Raw genomic sequence first — 21405 nt, forward strand, 5'->3', positions numbered from 1 at the left:
AGTGTGTTCTTGGAGCGTCTGGTATCCGCTCCGTAGAGGGGGGGTTATGTCACAGTGTCTGGTTTGTGTATTCCTGGTGTCCACTAGAGGTCCTCTTCCCCACGGTGTCATCCACATTCATGAACTGCATTCCCCACAATTCCTGTCTGTCACTGAGTGTTCATTGTGTTCAGCTGTTCCATGTCATCATTGTTCCCAGCTGTTCCCTGTTTCATTGTTAGTTCTCTGTGTGTATATATACCCTGGTTGTTTCAGTGTTTGTCACGGAGTCCTTGTTTAATGTCCACCACTTCTGAGGTCTGTTTTCACTTTGTTCCGAGCCTGTTCTTGTTTCTTGTTTATTGGATTGATTATATGGATTGTGACCCCTACCTGATGACTACGATTTGGATTGCCCATTAAAATAACATACTGCTATTGGATCCCCTGTTTCCCGTGTGTGGTATCGTGACAGATATGGTGTAAAACACATATAATCATAACTAATATATCAGTAACATCAGAGAGGTCTGTGTGTGTCTGAGAGAGCGCTGTATCACGTGTTGTAAGCAGGGTTCCCACGGGTCCTTGAAATCCTTGAAAGTTTGTGAATCTGAAAAAAAAATAAAAAATTCAAGGCCCTGGAAAGTTTTTGCAAATGAACATTATAGATACAGTTCCTTGAAAGTGCTTGAATTTATTTTGTTTATTTCGTTTTCTGAAAAAAAAAATCCATATTATTTCCTCCGGTCCGATAATGTGTTTTTGCCAACACTTCGTGGCCCATGCATACTTACTTGATTTACGTTACACTGTAAAATCCAACATTGGTTCTTACTAAAACTTTTTTAGTTAACTTTACTTAATGTCTTAACTTAATTGTAAAAATCTAGTAATCTGTACTATTCACATACTATGTTTTATTTACTCAGAAAACCCAAGTTAAGATTAATTGATTGGTTTGAGTGTGGTTTTTGAGGCAGGGAAATTCTTAATGGACCTTTCACTCATTTCCTCCACTTCTGCAGTTATTTGTCTTTGTTTGCATTCACTAATTTCCCAAAGTAATCTTGAATGTTGAATTGTCAATACAACTGAAAAATTTGTGAGAACATAACATAAGTTGACTACATAAATTGATTTTGATTTTCCTAAAATATTTATGGCGATTAGTGATCCCTTTGTTTGGGCATTAGGAACGATATTTTCTTTATTATGATTCTCTTTCTGTTGATGCAGTGATGCAACAATAAATCAGTTGTTTAGTGTCAAAGAAAGAGAAGGACACAGCAAAATCCCCAGTGTTAAATTAACACCGAAAAGTGTGAATTATATAAACTCTGAGCAGAGTGTTAAACGAACACCGAAGCAGTGTTAAAGTTAATGAGATAATTAAGTGATTAATTGAGTTATGATTGAGCATTATTGAAGACACCTGATGTTAACAAGCGGAATCACTGAAGGAGAAAATCACAAATTGTAAGTTACCATTGTGGTGATGGGTGTTTGCTTTAGTTGGGCTCTAGACCCTTATATGTTTACTTTAAATTTTGTTTGTCTGCTGTTATTGATTTATAACAGTCAGATGAACATGTTTAGACATAATCATGTTGTGATCTGAAAAATCAAACTTATTGAGAAATGTGGTTTAACTTAATAATTACAGCAGCTCTGTGATTCTTCAACCTATGATTTTCAGTATTTTAAATATAATCCAAAATATTTAATAAACATTGTTCAGATCAAAAGACTTTTAAAAAAATGTATTTAGAAACACAGACATCAATAATCAGCCTGTGAATCTCAACAATGGTAACAATAACTTTTCCTCTGGCTGCCACCAATCACAACTCATTAATGGCTCCCATCATGCATTGCAGTATGAATAAATTATGAACTGAATTATCTTAGTAATTTCCTTTTCCTTATTGTATATTCTGCTTGTCACCATTGTTGAGATGCATACACTGGATCTTGATGTCTGTGTGTGCCTAAAAGAAAGATTTTTTCTTTTTTTTTTTTCAAACAGTAATCCTTTGTACTATATCTAAAATTCTAGATATGTAGAATCTCGGTTATGCTGTAATCATCAACATAAATCTAAGTCAGAAATAAGGGTCTCAATGAGTTCAGTGAAGCTAATCAAGTTCAAATGATGATTGCCATAACATAATCATCAGATCACTTTTTTTTTTCTTTGTTCATCTGGCTGTTATAATTCACTAACAGCAGCCAAGCAAAATCTAAAGTAAACATATAATGGTCAAGAGCCCAACTAAAGCAAACACCCATCACCATAGTGGTAACTTACAATGTGTGATTTTCTCCTTCAGTGATTCTGTTTGTTAACAGGTGTCTTCAATAATGGTCAATCATAACTCAATTAATCACTTAATTAGCTCATTAAATTTAACACTGCTTCAGTGTTCGTTTAACACACTGCTCAGAGTTTATATAATTCACACTTTTCAGTGTTAATTTAACACTGGGGATTTTGCTGTGTAATACTATACACACACACACACGAGAGAAAATATGAATGGTGTATAATGTAACTTGTGTCAATTATTGATCTTTTATAATTTTGTTGCTACTATTTATGCCTAAACACCTTCTGAAACAGTTAATCGAGTTTATATAATCCCTCTATATTTGTGAAAATCTTGTAATTGATCATGCTTGACTCACACAGACTTCATCATTCAGCATGCAAAACACAACCATGGTGACAAATACATTTCATTTAAAGTAAATTATCAAGTACTCTCTACAGTTATTTTTTAGTTACTAGAACTCTTGTGTAAGTGAACTATACTAAGCATTTGTCAGTACCACATACTATTCCTATTTCACTTTACTTGCTTTTTTTAGAGCAATCGGTTTCCTGATATTTTCCTAGTAATGTGAACTCTAATGAGAAGTTAACACAACTAATGATTTTGATTCAAGAGTGCTTGAGTATACTTGATTAACAAGTTTTCTATGTTATTATGTTGTGCCAACTAAACATTAATACACTACTTTACTTGGACATTTTAAGGCAATCAGTTTCCTCACTTTTTCTAAGTAAAGTCAACGTATTACATTTTACAGTATAGCTACGCGCATTTACGCGTTACGTTAAGTGTTTCCTGCGTGAGGTACTTTGTGTTGTAGGCCTACGTTGCCATGACGTTCACATGCACATAAAACAACTAGAGAACAAGTAGAAGGTGTGTTGATGAGGTATTGTGTACTTTATGTGAGAGAAATGAATTGGTGTTGACTTTTTAAATATACATGTGTATAAAAAAAAATAAAAAAATGTTGGATGAAGTGTGAATAATTCAAGACTGAATTAAAATTGTTACAATAAAGGTGTATTTAAAATTCAAAAAATTCTCTCTCTCTCTCTCTCTCACACACACACACATACTCTCTCTCTCTCTCTCTCTCTCTCTCTCTCTCTCTCTCTCTCTCTCTCTCTCTCTCTCTCTCAGAGGAAGTGAGAGATTCTGTCACATTCAGCTCTTCATGTTAAACATGTAACCAGGAAAGAAACACTCAAAACTCTTCTGAACACACATCGAGAGCTTCAGAAGAACTGAATCTACTAACAACAGAGAAGATCATTTAATAAGAGAGAAGAATGAAGATCATCTGGACTTTCACTCTGCTGATGATTCCTGGTAAGAATCTGAACTCAGAGTAAATCATGAAAAACAGCACAGATTTGATGAGGAAAGTCTTTAACTTCATGTTGTTCTATTGACTGTTGAAGAAAGTTCATTTCTGTGTAAATTAAAGTGTTTTAATGCTGGTTTGTTGTAGGTGTCGTGAGCTCCATGAGTGTGACAGGATATTCAGAAGAAGGAGTCACAATCAAATGCAAATATGATAAAGAATATACAGAGAATAAAAAGTATTTTTGTAAAAGACAGGGGTCAATGTGCAGAGATCGAATCAGGACTAATGAGAAAGATAAATTGGTTAAGAATGATAGATTCTCTCTGTATGACGACACAAGTTCAGCAGTCTTCATTGTGACCATCAGAGATCTGAGAAAACTGGATTCTGGGACGTACCAGTGTGGAGTTGATATAAAATCAGGAAAAGATCCCCGCACTGAAGTGAATCTGAAGGTTTTAACAGGTGAGTAACTGATGATGATCAGACCATGATGATCTCCACAACATCACGATACTCAACACTGACTGTAATAACAGACGTTCACATCTGAAACAGACACCCTCAACAACCTTTTTGTCTCTTGATGTAAGACTTAAACTCATAATCTTGACTTGCATTAATAAATGTTGAAAAGTGACATATTGTTTATATCGGGAACAACATGACACATTATCTGGGTTTGTGTTAGCAGGTCAACAAATCAGGACAGTGAGAGGATATTCAGGAGGAAACGTCATTATAAACTACAAATATGAGATGCAACTAGGGCTGCTCGATTATGGAAAAAATCATAATAACGATTATTTTGTTCAGTATTGAAATCACGATTATGTAACACGATTATTTCACATGACTTTGGGAACGTGTTGCATTTATTAAAAAGACATGGTAACACTTTACAATAATGTTAATTAGTTAACATTAGTTAATGTATTAACTAACATGAACTAACAATGAGAAATACTTTTTGAACTATTAAAATAAATAATATAACAGATAATACTTCAATGATAGTTTAATAATTCCCGCAGGTCTACCACTTATAATGCGGGAGATTCCTCCGCAAACATTGACTCACTTTAGCCTGTAGTTTGTATGAGTATCCTAAATGAATCCACACAGATTATAAAATCAAATCAATCATTTTAAAACTTTCTCCAAGATGCAATTTCACAAACCGTGCGAGTGTTCAGCGGCGCAGCATCTTCTATCTCTCACTCTCTGAATGTGTTGGATAAGGCAAGCGTCGAAACTACACTCTCGCGTTCAGGAGTCGGGACATGACTGAATTGTCAGTTGCACAATCGGGCCAGCATTGCATCGTAACTAAAGTTTATCATTTTCACTTCTTTTTAAGTCTTATCAGTTTAAACATTCGAGCTGAGAGAGTTTATGGCATCGGGAGGGGCGGATGTGCGCGTGCGCGCGTCATTCAGAACACGACACAATTAGAGCGTTCTTTCAAAACAGAATATGGAAAAATAATCGTTTTTACTCGATTGTACTATTTTGGTAATCGTTGGGAGCCAAAATCGAAATCGAAATCGAAATTCAATTAATTGCACAGCCCTAGATGCAACACTCAAATTATTTGATAAATGTCTATACAACTATTGCTTGAATGATCTTTATTAGCTGGTTCAGCTGGGTTTTGATCAGGGTTGAAGCTGAACTTTGCAGGAAGACAGATCCATGGGAAAATAATTGAAGACCCCTGTAGAAGATCAACCATTGATGAAGATATTTAAATATCTATATGTCATATTCTCGAAGAGCTACAGCAGTGTGTGAACTCAGGAACTGGACATCTGAACAAAGCGTGAAAATGTGTGTGGTCATTTGGTGTTGCATCATTAGTGTGGCAATTTGGACAGTATTACCACTTAAGTACTATTAAGTAGTATTAATTATTTACTTAAGTACTAGCGTTGTAATTTGGATACATTACAAGTGCAGTTTTCAGTATTTCTGTTAGTCCACTTTACCACACTTGCACTACAGTTAAAACCGAAGTGCAATTTGGGTCTGGGAGTCGTTTTATCAAGTGGGTAAAGATTCTATATTTATGTCCTCGTTCATCAATTCTGACAAACTCTAACAAATCTAACCCTTTTGAGTTGCATCGAGGAGTTAGGCAACACTCTAAAAAGTACCAAAGAACCCCAAGCAAATATTTAAATTAAAATTTTTGGCTAAGATTGACAGATTAAAAGATAATATAGAGCGATGGAGACTCCTTCCGTTATCTATGATTGGCAAAATTAATTAGTGTCACTTTGCCACAGTTCCTCTACCTTTTTCAAAATGTGCCTACTTATATATCTGTATCTTTTTTCAAGCTTTTGGATTCAGTTATCATACCATTTATTTTGGCTTACAAGACTCCCCGAATAGCAAAAGCGATTGTGAAAAACTCAGATTGTGAACACATCACGAGTATGTTAGTCCACTTTACCACACTTGCACTACAAGTGCAATTTTGAGTCGTTTTATCGAGTGGGTAAAGATTCTATATTTATGTCCTCGTTCATCCATTCTGACAAACTCGAACAAATCTAACCCTTTTGAGCTACATCGAGGAGTTAGGCAATTGTGTGCTGTAGTTCTGCTTTTCTCTTTCGTTGGAACTATTGTTTCGTTGCAAAATAGAATAAGTACTGATACTGTGTTTAAAATACACATTTTGTGTTTCAGATTTCGTTGACCTGTTGTATGATAATCAATGTCACGTTTGCCATCATGTGGATATTTGGGGACAATCGCATTCTTGCTCATTATCAACATTAAATACAACAACTCGCCCAAGGTGTTTTTGTATCAAAGAAAGTTTGAGTCTTTAATCTCTCACTCTGTGTCTATATTTGTTCTTCATGTGAGTACGTACTAAATCCCCACTTTTGGTGCGGTGTCGAGAACGGCAGTAATGTAGCGCAGCAATACTCTGCAGGCAATCTGTCATATGCTCGCTGCCTGTCACTTATCACTTATCAACAGATAAGTAGGAGTCAAAATCAAAGAAAGATTCAAGTTGTGAAATATTGATCCAACACACAAAAAAAGTACAATATTGGAAAATCAACCATGTGACCATGTGAGGAGATGACCAGAAATCGGTAAAGCTTTTCGTTTGTCACCAGTGTTGAGATTCATACGCTGATTCTTGAGGTCTGTGTTTGACACTTGCTAATTATGACATCATCAAAAAACATCTGATCATATTTTCTCTCGCCATAGCAAATGTATTTTATTTTAAAAAACAGTTACAGCAGCCAGAGAAAAACTAAAAGAAGAGTAAAGGGTCAAGAGCTCAAATAAAGGACCATTAATCACGATTCTGGTGACTTCAAATAAAACATTCAATGAAACATCAACATCTAAAACTCAGTTTATTCTCAATAAGAGCTTGTCTATGTAGATTCATGATGTCTAAAACATCCAGGTAATAAAATGCTCACAGAAACTCTCATAGCTGCCAACTTTTGAGTTTTGTTTGCAGTGAGATTCCTGGTAAGCTATGTTTTTTATTATTGCTTAAAACAAGTTTCAATTCAGTTCAATTCTTGAACTGAATTGTCAGGATTTCAATTCAGTTCAATTCTTGTGATTTGATTTAATATTGACTAATTTGAATAAATATTAGGTACACAAGATAGGCGTTCATTTTTCTCAAGAAAAAAAAAAAATCTCGCCTAATTCTGTAAACATACAGAGAGAGCCTTATCAGCTGGCAGTATTATTTAAGGTTAAAAATATTAGTTAAAGCTGCAGTAGGGAACTTTTAGAAAACGCTGACTTAGCCTGAAAATTTGAACAAGCACAGCTTACAGGTCACTCCCCCTTGCTCTCTGCTGCACTACAGCCCTCCCTCCACAGCTCCTCCCCCACAACAGAGCCTGCCTTGAACGCACAGGCTAGTAAACATGCAGGGCCACTGATGACGGCGGATAAACAGTTATCGCACATTCACTGGTAGGGACGAAACATCAACAATATGCTTTACATTGACTATGGCCTGCCCATACTTTGACTACAAACTTGGTCCTCAAATCATTACGTATTTTGCAATACATGTAATGTAACCTCATAACGTTGCACTCTTTCTATAAGTTATAATAGCTAGTAAGATAATATAATTGTAACGTTACAGTATCTAAGTAATTATTCTAGCGATGTGTAATGCTAAATAAGGTTTGCTAGTACATTATTTCAGCAACATGACAAGCCAGTGAATTAGCAGGTTTCAATTGTTGCTTTGCAGACTGCATGACATTTTATCTGTATGTTATGCGGCTAGAGATTTGACACTGAGTCTATGGGCTCCGACGGGCTTGTTTATCGTCATTGGTCTGCGGAACAGGGAAACAGGTTCGAAACAGGTTCCACACGTAGGCTATAGCGAGGCGGGGCGCCTTGAGCCAAAGCCCAGGAAGCGGCAACACCTCTAGTAGAGTGAGCGCGTAACCTGAGAGGACAAGGCTCACCCAGAGACTCATACGCTCGGGTGATAGCATTCACTAACTAGTGGGCTAACCTCTGCTTGGAGACAGCCTTCCCCTTCTGCTGGCCTCCGTAACAGACAAAGAGCTGATCTGAGGTTCTGAAGCTTTGCGTTCTGTCAATATAAACCCGCAGTGCGCGGATGGGACAGAGAAAAGCTAGGGTCTGCCTCCTCCTGGGGCAGCGCTTGCAGGTTCACTACCTGGTCCACGAAGGGAGTGGTAGGAACCTTGGGCACATATCCGAGCCGGGGTCTCAATACAACATGAGAAAGGCCCGGCCCGAACTCTAGGCACAATTCGTCGACCGAAAAAGCCTGCAGATCCCCGACCCTTTTGAAAGAAGCCAATGCCAACAGGAGCGCTGTCTTAATGGACAGGATATTCAACTCAACTGTTGACAAGGGCTCAAAGGGAGGACTTTGAAGAGCTCTAAGAACCAGAGCTAGGTCCCAAGTGGGTACAGAGTGCAAAACACGAGGTGGATTTAACCTCCTAGCACCCTTAAGGAATCTGATGATCAGGTCGTGCTTCCCAAAAGGACTTACCTTCTACTGCATCGTGATGCGCTGCTACTGCAGCGACATACACTTTGAGGGTGGAGGGAGACAGCCTTCGCTCCAACCCATCTTGCAGGAAGGAAAGCACGACTCTGATCGGGCAAGTTCGGGGGTCCTCCTGACGGGAGGAACACCAATCGACAAACAGGTTCCACTTCAACACATAGAAGCACCTCGTAGAGGGACCAGATGTCCCCGTCCACGGACCAGACCAGTGCCATAGAGTGCCCCGTCTCTGAGAAAGAAGGTCCTTCCTCAGAGGAATTGGCCAAGGAGGGGCTGTCGCGAGGAGCATGAGTTCCGTGAACCAAGTCCTGGTGGGGAGCGTACGACGAGAGCGTAGACCACCTTGATGGTTGATGTACGCAACGGTCGCAGTGATGTCTGTACGGACCAGTACATGCTTGTGTCTGAGAAACCCCTTGAGGCGACACAAGGCTAGACGTACTGCTTGCAACTCTAGGCAGTTGAAGTGCCAATGCAGCTGGGGCCCCGTCCACAGACCCGAGACTGCATGCCCGTTGTACGTGGCCCCCCAACCCATGACAGAGGCATCCGTGAACACCACAGCATGCCTGGAAACCTGGACTAAGGGCACTCCGGCCCGTAGAAACACAGGGTCCGACCATGGGAAGAAGGTTTGGCGACAGCGCGGGGTAACTTTGACCCGGAGCGTACCGCTCTGCCACGCCCACCTCGGGACTCGATCGTGAAACCAGCGCTGAAGCGGTCTCATATGTAACAGGCCGAGCGGCGTTACTGCGGCTGCGGCTGCCATTTGCCCCAGGAGCCTCTGAAATTGTTTCAGTGGAACCGCTGTCCTGCCTCGAAAGGACTTGAGGCAGGTGAGCACTGACTGGACGCGCTCCTCTGTGAGGCTCGCAGTCTGGGCGACCGAGTCCAGTTCCATACAGAGATAAGAGATCCTCTGCACGGGGCAGAGTTTGCTCTTGTCCCAGTTGACCTGAAGCCCCAACCGACTGAGGTGCCGGAGCACCATGTCCCTGTGATCGCACAACACATCTCGCGAGTGAGCTAGAATGAGCCAGTCGTCGAGATAGTTGAGAATACGAACGCCTTGTTCTCTCATGAGAACAATGGCCGCCTCCGTGACTTTCGTGAAGACACGAGGCGACAGGGCCAGCCCGAAGGGTAACCTTCCACCTGTGGGCAGACGGCAGAGAAGGCCTGTGGGCATTCTGCTGCGGGCTGCCCGGTGGCGAGGGGAGGGGGAGAGACGAGGAACGAGGCCCTGACTCCTCGTGACCTGGTCTCTGCGCCTCTGGGCCCAGCTGCAGACAGGAGCTGGGCCTCTCCACTGCTATCCGCGAGCTGGAGAGAGGGGAACGGGAGTGGCGCGGTTCGTGGGCGGCGCGCACTGCTATTCTGACCCTCTCGGACGGAGGAGACTGGTCTTACTGGTCTGCCAGACTCGACTGTGAGGGGAAATGAGGAGCGAGGCCCGGGGGCATCGAGTCCTGGTTTCCACCTCCTCACCCAGCGAGAGACGAGAGTGACAAGGCCGAAGCCCTCACTGTCATCTGAGCACTGGGGCCCGTGAGTGACTCAGAAGAAGTGGACTGCTCAAACTTTGGGAACCGCTGACTGGATGACCAGCGGCGGAACAGAAATGAAATTCTCCACCCTGCCCTCCCCCGGGGGAAGGAGTGGTGATGACACACACTCCCGAAGAGCAGACATCCCATACTCCGGGTCGCTCCTCTCAGGGTCGTTTCCCTTACCCTTTGTGGACATTGTCTGACCGAAGGCCAGCGGACCGAGGGCCAGCATCTGACCAAGGGCTAGCGGGCCATCACGGTCAGTCACTAAGCACAGCTCCACCCTGAATCAGAACTACCCACGTGCACTGAATGTGCAGGGGTAGTGAGAGAGGAAAAACTTCTGCAGATTTAGGCATGTTTGGCTTGCCATATTGGCACCAAAATGCTTCCATACTGCCAAAATTTTTCACACGCATCCAGGCACTTTAGACCCAGGAAGTGTGGCTGTCAAGTCTGAATCTTCAGCATGAGAACACACCATTATAGTAGGAACTCAGGATCATTTTCAGAGTATAACAGCCCTCTCTCCGATGTAGCGATCGACATCTGTCCTCCCCTGGGGCCCCGAATGAAATGCTTGGTCCCTCATGAGAAGGACCAAAATCCCATTCAAAGCCTCGACGGCACACGGCACGCTGAGTGGCTCAAGCCTTTACGAGAAAGGGGAGACGAACAACGTGCCGACGTGGTCATGCACTCATGAGAGAACATGAACCACCCATGAACGCAGTCTCAACACACTGATTAGGCATGTGAAACAGCGATCATGGCCGTCAACCAGGCATGCAAGACAGTGAACGTGGCCATCGCCTCGATGACACACGGCACGCTGAGCGTTCAAGCCCTCAGGCAAGACGAACAATGTGCCGACGTGGTCATGCTCTCCTGTAGAGAGCACAAACCACCCACGAACACAGTCTCAGCATGTTTGTGATGCGCTAGAGGAGTGAGTGGTTCGTGCTCACTGTAACCCTCAGATCACCAATGTTATTCGCCAAAGTAGCCCTCCTCTGATGCACCAGAAGAGAAACTAGATCGGGAAATAAGCAAAGGGACTCACCTCATAGAGGCACGCAAGTCTTGATCTTGACCGCGCATCTTGAGTGCCAAATGACGCGCGCTGGGTTGCCGTGACAACCCGCACTGTCAACCGGCGCTCGACGGCACGCGGCACGCTGAGCGGCTCGAGCCTTTAAAAAGGGGAGACGAACAACGTGCCGACGTGGTAATGCACTACTGAGAGAACATGAACCACCCACGAACGTAGTCTCACACACTGATTAGGCATGTGAAACAATGAACGTGGCCGTCAAATGAGGACAGGAAACGATCTCATCCAGAAACACACGAGTGAAGCGTCATCCTGAAAAGGACGCGATCTTCACTCGTGTTGCTCTTTCAGGAAGAAAGTACTCTCTTTATTGTGCTGAAGCACACAGGGACCCAACGCGGCAACACAGCGGGGAAACTGCAAGCCCGCTGTGCGCACTCAACCGTTTACCAGCTGTGAAAACAGCTTTTGAATTAACAGTATGTAGACGCAGCCGGCAGACAGGAAATCGCGCAGTCGCTGAAACGCCGCCACGCCAACACAGAGAGATCCCTTCCCGAAACAGCAGACTCGTAGAGCGTAAGATAGATACAATCTTAAAGCTCATTCACTCAGAGAGAACACAATCGGTCGGCTCCGAAACAAAAAGCACTATGCATGCGTTGCTTCCGCCTTTTTATAACTGCGCTGGTAGGCGGGCTGCGGAATGCAAATCCTGCATGCCAATTTCATTGGCTCGTTTTAATTCACTCGTAGGCAATTGGTCTCCCTAGCGTGATCCCAGTTCATCAGGGAACTCCCCCGACGACACGTTGGAGTTCTCAGGATGAAAGGGAACAAAAAATATATTGCACCATCGTCTTTAGAGCAGGTTTCAGTCGGTCAATGGCTCAGTCTATTTCTGTTCCTCAAAATAGCAACGCGCCAACAATGCGCCAGAACACACCTCGTTCTCAGACCAGCAGCCCATGGGCGGATAAATGGGCGCAAATGCATTTGCTATTTAGACAACGTGGCGCAGGACTTGAAAATGATAATAGCATCAGGCTGAAACTAGCAAAACACACTTGTGTCGCGCCTGGCACCTCGCTAAGACACAGAATATGGTGATTAAATGATGCAGTAAATTGTGATGGTTGTCCTGTGGGAAAGGTGCTTGAACATTTTCTGAGCCTCCTCCCTGGGATTTGCACTTTCCTGGACAGCAAAGGAAAACGGGAACCGGTGCTAGATCACACAGCTGGCCTTTCTGACTGAAAACCTGAAAACACTCTCAACTTACAGCTTCAAGAAAGAGATGAACCTCCAAGCAACACGCTGAATGCAATCAGAGCATTTCAGAACAAAATAACTGCCCTCTGAAAAATGCTGGGTTGTTTTAACCCAATTTTGGGTCAAATATGGACAAACCCAGCCGTTGGGTTGAATTTTTAAATTGCATTTTTAATCCAACGAGTTTGTCCATATTTGACCCAAAAATTGGGTTAAAACAACGGCAGAATTCATTCACTTCCCACAAATGCCCCATCTCTGCAGCAGCTCTTCAGCCACACAGGATTGCAAATGTTTTGGAAGAGCTGAGGGAGGATTTGAGTCCATATTCAAGGATGTGAATGAACACAAGGAAATGTTCAACTTTAATGAAAACCCCTTCCACGTGGATGATCATCTCACTCTCCAACTATCAGTTGGCAGAAATGGTAGAACTGCAGACAAAAGACATTCTCGAAGCTGAACTCAGAGCACGTTCTGGTCACTTCAGGAGTTTGGTGTCTGAAGAACATTTTCCCACTTTGAAGCCTCTTGTGCAAAAAGTGATGTCCTTCTTTGTGAGCACATACACTTGTGAGTCAACATTCTCAAACATGAACTTATAAAGAGGAAACAGAGAAACTGCCTCACCAATGAACATTGTGCATGCCTCACAAGAATTGCAACAACAAGCTACAAATACAACATGAAGAAAGCCAAGGAAATGCATGCATGCTTTCACTCATCCCAGCATTAAGGTAATCCTGCTTTTTTGTCATTAAAGGAAATCATCTTGTCTCAGTTACAAATGAAGACCAAATGAAGACCAGATCTCTAACCCTTCAGTCAAGCGGAAGCAAGTCTACTATTTCCTCCACATGAAGGACAAAAAGTGACTAACCCTTCATATATCACAGACCAAAGCAGAAACAGACAGGAATCGCAGTGTTTTCTAACATGGAGCTGAAGTGCACACTTATTGTTTTTGGTGAGTTGGTGCTTCACTGTTTTAATGTGTGTGATAAATATCTTTACGTTAAAGACAGTACTTAAAGTTACATGCATCAGGGCTGCACTGGTTGGCTGTAGTTAATAATATAATATACTATATGTAAGGAATCATTGAAAACAGTCCAATAAATTAGAAAATAATGCACACCCAAGGTGGTAACGAAGCGTGTATTTATCTGCATCGAGAACAGAGCCATTACATTGATAAAGAGAAATGTCAGCTTTCAAGTGAACTATTTCACTGATAAAACCGTCAGATCAGCGCTGAAAACACATTTCTGTATGAGTGTGTGTTTGTACTGTATGTGTGTGTGTTTGAGCGGGAGAGAGATAGTATGTGATAGTATGTGATTTTCAAAAATTTCAATTTCATTTTGCTTCTGTAGTCAGTCCAAACGTTATGTGATTGGCTTACGGGTAACCAATGATTTTAAACTTCAGACAAGCGTTATCTGCAAATGAGCAGATAACCAATAAAGGTCTTTATTAAAGGAATAGTTTTGCTGATAAATTTACTCACCCCAATGTCATCCAAGATATCCATGTCTTTCTTTCTTCAGTCGAAAATAAATTAAGGTTTTTGAGGAAAAAATTCCAGGATTTTTCTCCATATAATGGATTTCAATGGCAACCAACTATTACAATGTTCAAAGAAGGTTCAAATGTCCGTCTCAATAATAATAATAATAATAATAATAATAATAATAATAGAAAAAAAATAATAATAATATCAATAAATATACAGTATGTGTGTGTGTGTGTGTTATGACAATCCTTGCCTTGCTGTACCTCTAGCTTTACCATCATGTACAGGTAGGAGTGAAGTTTTTACGCAGACACACAAAGATTTTCCAGAGATTATTGCAGTTGAGGTTTGTGGTTTATTGTAGTAAATAGTACAAACAGATGAACATACCGGTTGATTTATTATCTTGTTTCCAGTTGTTTGCGTTTTTACTGTTAGGGGTTAACAGTTTAGGACCCATGGACCAGATGTTTGAAAGAAGACCCCGAGTCAGAATTATAAAAAATTGAAGAAAAGTTTTACTGAAGATAGTTTGTAGTTTCATCAGCAGAAGTCAGCTTCAAGACTCACACAGGAGTTTCGTAGGCCGCCCCGCTTACTGTTACAAAGATCACAGCAGTTATACCATTTCCAAGGTCTAAGCTACGTCATTGCTTACAGGCTGAATGATTCTGATTGGCCAAGAAATTGATAAACATAGTAATTTTCCACACATATACAGATAGACAGAAGCATATCTCCATAGATTATGCCGCTGACACTCGGACCCTGAAGTTAGGGACGTTGTGACCTTCCAGGTCGCAGATTTGGGTTGCTGGGTGTCAGCATGTCTCGAACAACAACTCAGTCAATCTTCAATAATGCCAGTGGTTCCCTAACCTGTAAGCAAGAAGACTAACACACACACACACCCGACACACATCTTTTCCAAGGTTGGATTTGGCCAGGCTCTAACTAAAACAGGAGTCTCGTCTCAAAACATCAAGATAACAAGTTCTTTCTCTCAGGATAGGACACTTTATTCTAAATGGAAACTATAGGCTTTAACTGACAAATGGTACCTTAAACTAGACTAGACTTCAATGACCCCTATATGTTTTAACACGTTGAAGACCTTTCTCAAACACAAAACCAGTCCCTATTTCATTTCTGGAAGCTGGGATAAATAGGCAAGCAATGTTACTGCATTCAAATATCAAATACTGACATCAATGAATACATGAAAAGAACATTTCAGTAATCACACTGGTAACTTCAATAACAAAGTAAAATCTCCAGAGAAGTCATTCAACTCATTAGTATGTCAGTAGGAAATATCAGTTTACATTCCAAACATTCTTTTTGCCATCAATTGTAATAATCCAGTGAGATTTGTGTATGCACAAGGTGTCTGACAAAAGCCGGTATGATCTGATCTCACCATCATCGAGTCCGTCTGTGTTTACATGAAGAAACAGAAAAAACTGAGACAGACTAAATCCAGAAGAACTGCGGGAACGTCTCCGAGATGCTTGAAGAAACCTTCCTGCATAGCTACAGTACTGTGAAAAGTACTGCCACTTGTGTTAAATTGCAGTAAAGTGAGAATGCTTTCAAAAATAAAATCACAAATTGAATTTATTTATGATTTAACTTCAATTAAATAATTCAAATCAATATATGGTGTAAAAACCCTTTGCGTTTAAAACGGCTTTTGTCCAGGTACACTTGCGCATAGTTTTTCAGGTAGCTTTGCAGGAAGGTTTCTTCAAGTGTCTTGGAGACGTTCCCGCAGTTCTTCTGGACTTAGTCTGTCTCAGTTTTTTCAACAAGGATACTCTGATACCAGGAAAGATTAAAAAACTAGATTACACGCTAAGATAATTTCCAGAACACAAACTGAAAAACACCACACAGTACATACACAAAACAAACCAGCAAAGACATGAGGGAAAGAGGCACAATATAAAGGGACGAGAGCACAGATCAGGTGAGCTCAATGAGTGAAACGAGAACAAGACGTGGACTAATCAAGGGGGCGTGGTAACGGGAAACAAGGAGGCAGGAAAAGAGGAGCACATGCAGACACAGACCAGGGGTGCGTTTCCCGTACAACTATATAGCTCGCTTAATTACCATATTACGATGCATCGTTGGAGAAATCAACTAGCTAGTCACGATTGTTTCCCGAAACCGTATGTCGCAAAGTATCGTTCAACCACGTTGGTTTATGGCGTCCCGCACGTGGTGGACTAATAACTTATTTTAATTAATCTGTTTGAGATCGAATTAACGCTATATTTTGTCATATAAGTTACAGACATGGCATCTGAAGACCATTTCTAATTTTTCTCAGTTATTTTGCTTTATTACCAGACTCAATATTTGGCTCGTTCTTACATAGTAGAGCACGTTCGCACATGTGCAGTCTTCAATAATGGTGCTTTAAATCTCCTGACAAACTAAAAGACGATCTCATGTGAACTAGAAACTATGCTTCTAACGACATCTCGAGAGCTGTCGTTCCAACCACACAAGTTTGCGATGCTGTCTGCGAACGTTCATTGGAACGATGGTTTCGGGAAACACCAAATCGTTGAACTATGCTGATAACGACGGAACTTGTGACCATAGTTGGTTAACGATGCTTTCGGGAAATGCACCCCAGGACAGAGCCATGTGCTCAGACACTAGACAAACATAGAAACATGAATCCGACAACACAGACAAGGCAGGGCAGAACCCTGACAGATTTGCAGCTCAAGAAACACTTCTGATTATTATCAGTGATTATTATCCGTTGTGCTGCTTCATATTTTTCTGGGAACAATGATGTAGCCTACATTTGATTTTTCAGGATTCTTTGATGAACAAAAGTTCACAAGGACAGTTTATTTGAAATACAAATATTTTGTAACATTATAAATGTCTACATTTTTAAATATATTCTATATTTTTCTAAATGTATGAATGCAAAAACAGATAATTCTACAGATGTTCATTTTCTTCATCAGGTTTTTTCCTGCCGTCTGGTGAGTCTCATCGATGTGGCGATGGATTCAAAAGAGAAAATAGGACCTGTGTCGGTAATGAGAACCTTGTGTGTTTTAATACAATGTCTTTTTCATAATGTGCATAATACACAGTTAATGCTCTGTATGTCATTCAAAAGAGGGAATTTGTGTAACCGTAGTTATTAAACTTTGTAATAACGTTTCAATTTTGATTCCTGCCTCTCTTACAGATGAAGATGAGTGTGAGATGTGGAGGAGGCTGTGTGGCAAAAATGCTCAGTGTTTCAATACACATGGAAGTTACTACTGCACCTGTGATGAAGGATTTAAATCAGAAACACCCAATTTCACAGCATCAACCGGACAGTGTGAGGGTATGAGAGGGGTTTATCTGATAAACTATGATTACTATGACTACTATGATTAAAACACTATGATTAATACCAACTGTTTCCCCAACAGATATCAATGAGTGTCTTGAGAAGACCTCTGAATGCACAGATGGTCTGGTGTGTGTGAACACCGTTGGCTCTTATAACTGCACGTGTCCTGAAGGATTTGATCGTGATGCAAGACTAGACTCATCATGTGAAGGTGAGCGGCCTCACTCGTATTGCTTTCCATTTACTGTTAATCAAACCAAAGAACTTCAGTTTCAGAAATTACCTTTTGTATTAATGGTCAATATGTGCCTTTCAGATCAAATGTTTGGCTATCATTATTTCGACATTTACAGTGGCAGTTGGTTAAAATGGTTTACAGAGAGCAGAGAACATTCGCAGAACATTCTCTCAAAGTTATGAACAAACGTTCTTCCAGTGTCATTAATAAAACAATTATCATCTAATCATTAACTATACATCGTTTCGTGGAACAATTTGACCTGAAATGGTTAAATGCAACATTTTTTTTTTAAATGTTGTACTTGTTTCGGAATGTTCAGAGAACAATTAAGAGTAACTTTTGCAAAATGATCAAATGGAATGTTCCCCTCAACCTTTTTCAAAACATTTAAAAAAATGGACGTTTTGATCTTTCAGAGAACATTCAGAAATGACATTTTTACAAATTAATGGAAAATATTCTTAGAACATATCTTGTTTGCAGTGATGGTGTTTAAACCCATAACTAAATATGCATAGATAATTATTAGATGTCAGATAAAAACAGAGGATTTTTTTTTACCTAGTTCAAGCCCTGATTTATTTCTGACCCTGATTATATCCATCCAAGATCTATGTGATGCATTTTTAAATTAAGCATATAATTTAATGAAACTTGAAACATGAGGGGCTCTATCTTGCACCCAGCGCAATTGACTTTGTACACCGACGCATGTATCATTCCTTTTTTGCACCCGCGCACAGCGGACTTTTCCCTCCACAGACGCACGTCGGTAAACTAGCAAATGCACTTGTGCTCCCGGGGGCGGTTCAGCGCAAAGAGGAGGCGTGTTCCGGCACAAACGTTCCCTGATGCTATTTTGCAGGTTCACAAAACAATTCCGCCACTGACCGGGAAAAACATGCATTGCGCATGTTATTCATATGCTATTTTAAGGGCGCATGCTTGGCCATAATGTAGCGTGTGCACAACGCGCATACACTTTGCTTTTATCATCTACACAGAAGCAGCAGTTCCCTTTCGTTGTCACTCCGAGTTACGTCGGATGACGACGGATGGGGTTTCTATGGAGCGAATTATGTGCCATAATTTAACAAACAAATCCAGCATTTTGCAAACAAACTCAATCTACTTCGCAATGGAAAACTCGACTCGCAAACAAAATCGATCCGCTTTGCAAAGGAAATCTCGACTCGCAAACAAACTCGATCCGCTTTGCAAAGGAAATCTCGACTCGCAAACAAACAGAAAGCAATGTGCAAGCACAAAGGTCACAAATGCGCCCAGGCAGATTTTCTCACAAATGCAGTTGAGCAACTTCCTCTTCTAAAACAGTTGATGGCGCTAAACTATAGGCTAATTTAGCGCTAGTCTCCCGGGAGAAGCACTGATTTGAAACTTGCCTTTGCCTACAGCTGAGGAAAATGACCGGTGAACGGGTGTGTTTCTGTCTTATTTGATCTATAATTAACCTTTTTGAGATTTTCTCTTGCAAAACGTTTATTGCATATCTAGACAGAAATCCACATTAGCACTTAGTAGCACTTCACTCTCTCTAGGATCGGGGAATCTGTAAGCTGAAAGCTCTGCCATCTTGTTGCTTTTTGTCATTTTTTTCTGCATCAGACTCATGCGAAATTACTAAATTAGGGATTATGTCTACACTGAACAAATCTATTTCTTTCGTTCTCCATAAATGAATGAGAACATTTCATTTAATTGAAAGGAGGCTCCCACTTATTTATTTATTTATCGAACTTTCTACGCCCCTGGAACGAGTTTCCTGGCATGTTGTTGTCTCAACAGATGCCTCCACCACGGGCTGGGGCGCCATGTGCAATGGACATGCTGCCGCGGGCTCCTGGACAGGACCCCAGCGCCTATGGCATGTCAATTGCCTCGAGTTGCTGGCTGTACGTCTCGCCCTGCACCGCTTCCATGCGCTGCTCAGGGGTCAGCACGTATTAGTCCGATCAGACAATACCGCGACAGTAGCGTACATCAACCATCAAGGTGGTCTGCGCTCCCGCCATATGTCACAACTCGCCCGCCACCTCCTCATATGGAGTCAGAAGCATCTGAGGTCGCTTCGAGCCATTTATATCCCGGGACACCTGAACCAGGCGGCCGACGAGCTGTCTCGAGTTCGGCCTCTCTCTGGAGAATGGCGACTCCATCCCCAGACGGTCCAGCTGATTTGGGATCAGTTCGGCGACGCACAGGTAGACCTGTTTGCCTCCCACGACTCGTCCCATTGCGACCTGTTTTATTCCCTGACCGAGGGCACGCTCGGCACGGATGCACTGGCGCACAGCTGGCCGCGGGGCCTATGCAAGTATGCGTTTCCCCCAGTGAGCCATCTTGCGCGGACCCTGCGCAAGATCAGGGAGGACGAGGAGTAGGTCATATTGGTTGCCCCATACTGGCCCAACCACACCTGGTTCTCAGAACTCATACTCCTTGCGACAGCACCTCCCTGGCCAATTCCTCTGAGGAAGGACCTCCTTTCTCAGGGACGGGGCACCCTTTGGCACCCTCGTCCCGGTCTTTGGAACCTCCACGTGTGGCTCATGGACGGGACGAGGCAGGTTTGAGTACCCTACCACCAGCGGTGGTGGCTACCATCACTTCCGCTAGAGCATCGTCCACCAGACATGTCTATGCGTTGAAGTGGAACCTCTTCGTCAACTGGTGTTCTTCTAAACATCAAGAACCCACAAAATGCCCCATCAGTGTCGTGCTTTCCTTCCTGCAAGAAGGGTTGGAGCGAAGGCTGTCTCCCTCCACCCTGAAAGTGTATGTTGCTGCCATTGCCGCACATCACGACGCAGTTGATGGTAAGTCCTTGGGAAAGCACGACCTGATCGTCAGGTTCCTGAGGGGAGCCAGGAGATTAAATCCTCCTCGTCCTCCCCTCGTACCCTCTTGGGACCTCTCAGTGGTTTTAACTGCCCTGCAGAGTGCTCCCTTTGAGCCTCTGCAATCAGTGGAGCTTAAGTTCCTGTCAATGAAGACAGCGCTCCTGGTTGCGCCTCCATCAAGAGGAAGCGTGCCTGGAATTCGGGCCGGCTAACTCTCACGTGATCCTGAGACCCCGGCTTGGATACGTGCCCAAGGTTCCTACCACACCCTTTCGAGACCAGGTAGTGAACCTGCAAGCGCTGCCCTTGGAGGAGGCAGACCCAGCCTTGGCACTGCTCTGTCCAGTACGCGCCCTTCGTGCTTACGTAGACAGAACGCGGTGTTTCAGGACCTCAGACCAGCTCTTTGTCTGTTATGGTGGGAAGCTGAAGGGAAAGGCTCTCTCCAAGCAAAGGTTGTCTCACTGGATAGTGGGCGCCATTGCTTTGGCTTACCAGCAGCAAGGTCGACCGTACCCCCTTGGTGTGACGGCCCACTCCACTCGGAGTGTGGCATCCTCTTGGGCTCTAGCGCATGGCGCCTCGCTAACAGACATCTGCAGAGCTGCAGGCTGGGCGACACCTAACACATTCGCAAGATTCTATAATCTCCGAGTGGAGCCAGTTTCTTCTCATGTACTCGCTTCAACTAGCCGGTGCTAGATTCTGCTCAGGTGTCTTCGCTTGCTCGCCATTCCTCTCCACGGACGGGATACGTGCGATATTCCTCAGGTGAGCCTCATAATCCCTGAGTCTCCTCCAGCACTGACGACGTCAACGCCA

The 21405-nt window shown here is 42.4% G+C and overlaps 1 protein-coding gene across 1 annotated transcript in view; it reads left to right on the forward strand.

Annotated features, from left to right (window-relative positions):
- The first annotated feature begins 3456 nt into the window (after positions 1-3456).
- The window catches only part of LOC308687456 (uncharacterized protein), a 94976-nt gene continuing 77027 nt past the window's right edge, over positions 3457-21405 (forward strand). The window contains exons 1-5 of the mRNA XM_081360018.1: positions 3457-3647; positions 3790-4110; positions 17099-17170; positions 17329-17472; positions 17561-17692. Of these exons, the coding sequence (XP_081216144.1) occupies positions 3608-3647; positions 3790-4110; positions 17099-17170; positions 17329-17472; positions 17561-17692 (709 nt within the window). The 5' untranslated portion in view covers positions 3457-3607. The remainder of the gene's footprint in view (positions 3648-3789; positions 4111-17098; positions 17171-17328; positions 17473-17560; positions 17693-21405) is intronic.

This window comes from Scardinius erythrophthalmus (assembly GCF_964197995.2).
Source record: "Scardinius erythrophthalmus genome assembly, chromosome: 3".
Lineage (NCBI taxonomy): Eukaryota > Metazoa > Chordata > Actinopteri > Cypriniformes > Leuciscidae > Scardinius > Scardinius erythrophthalmus.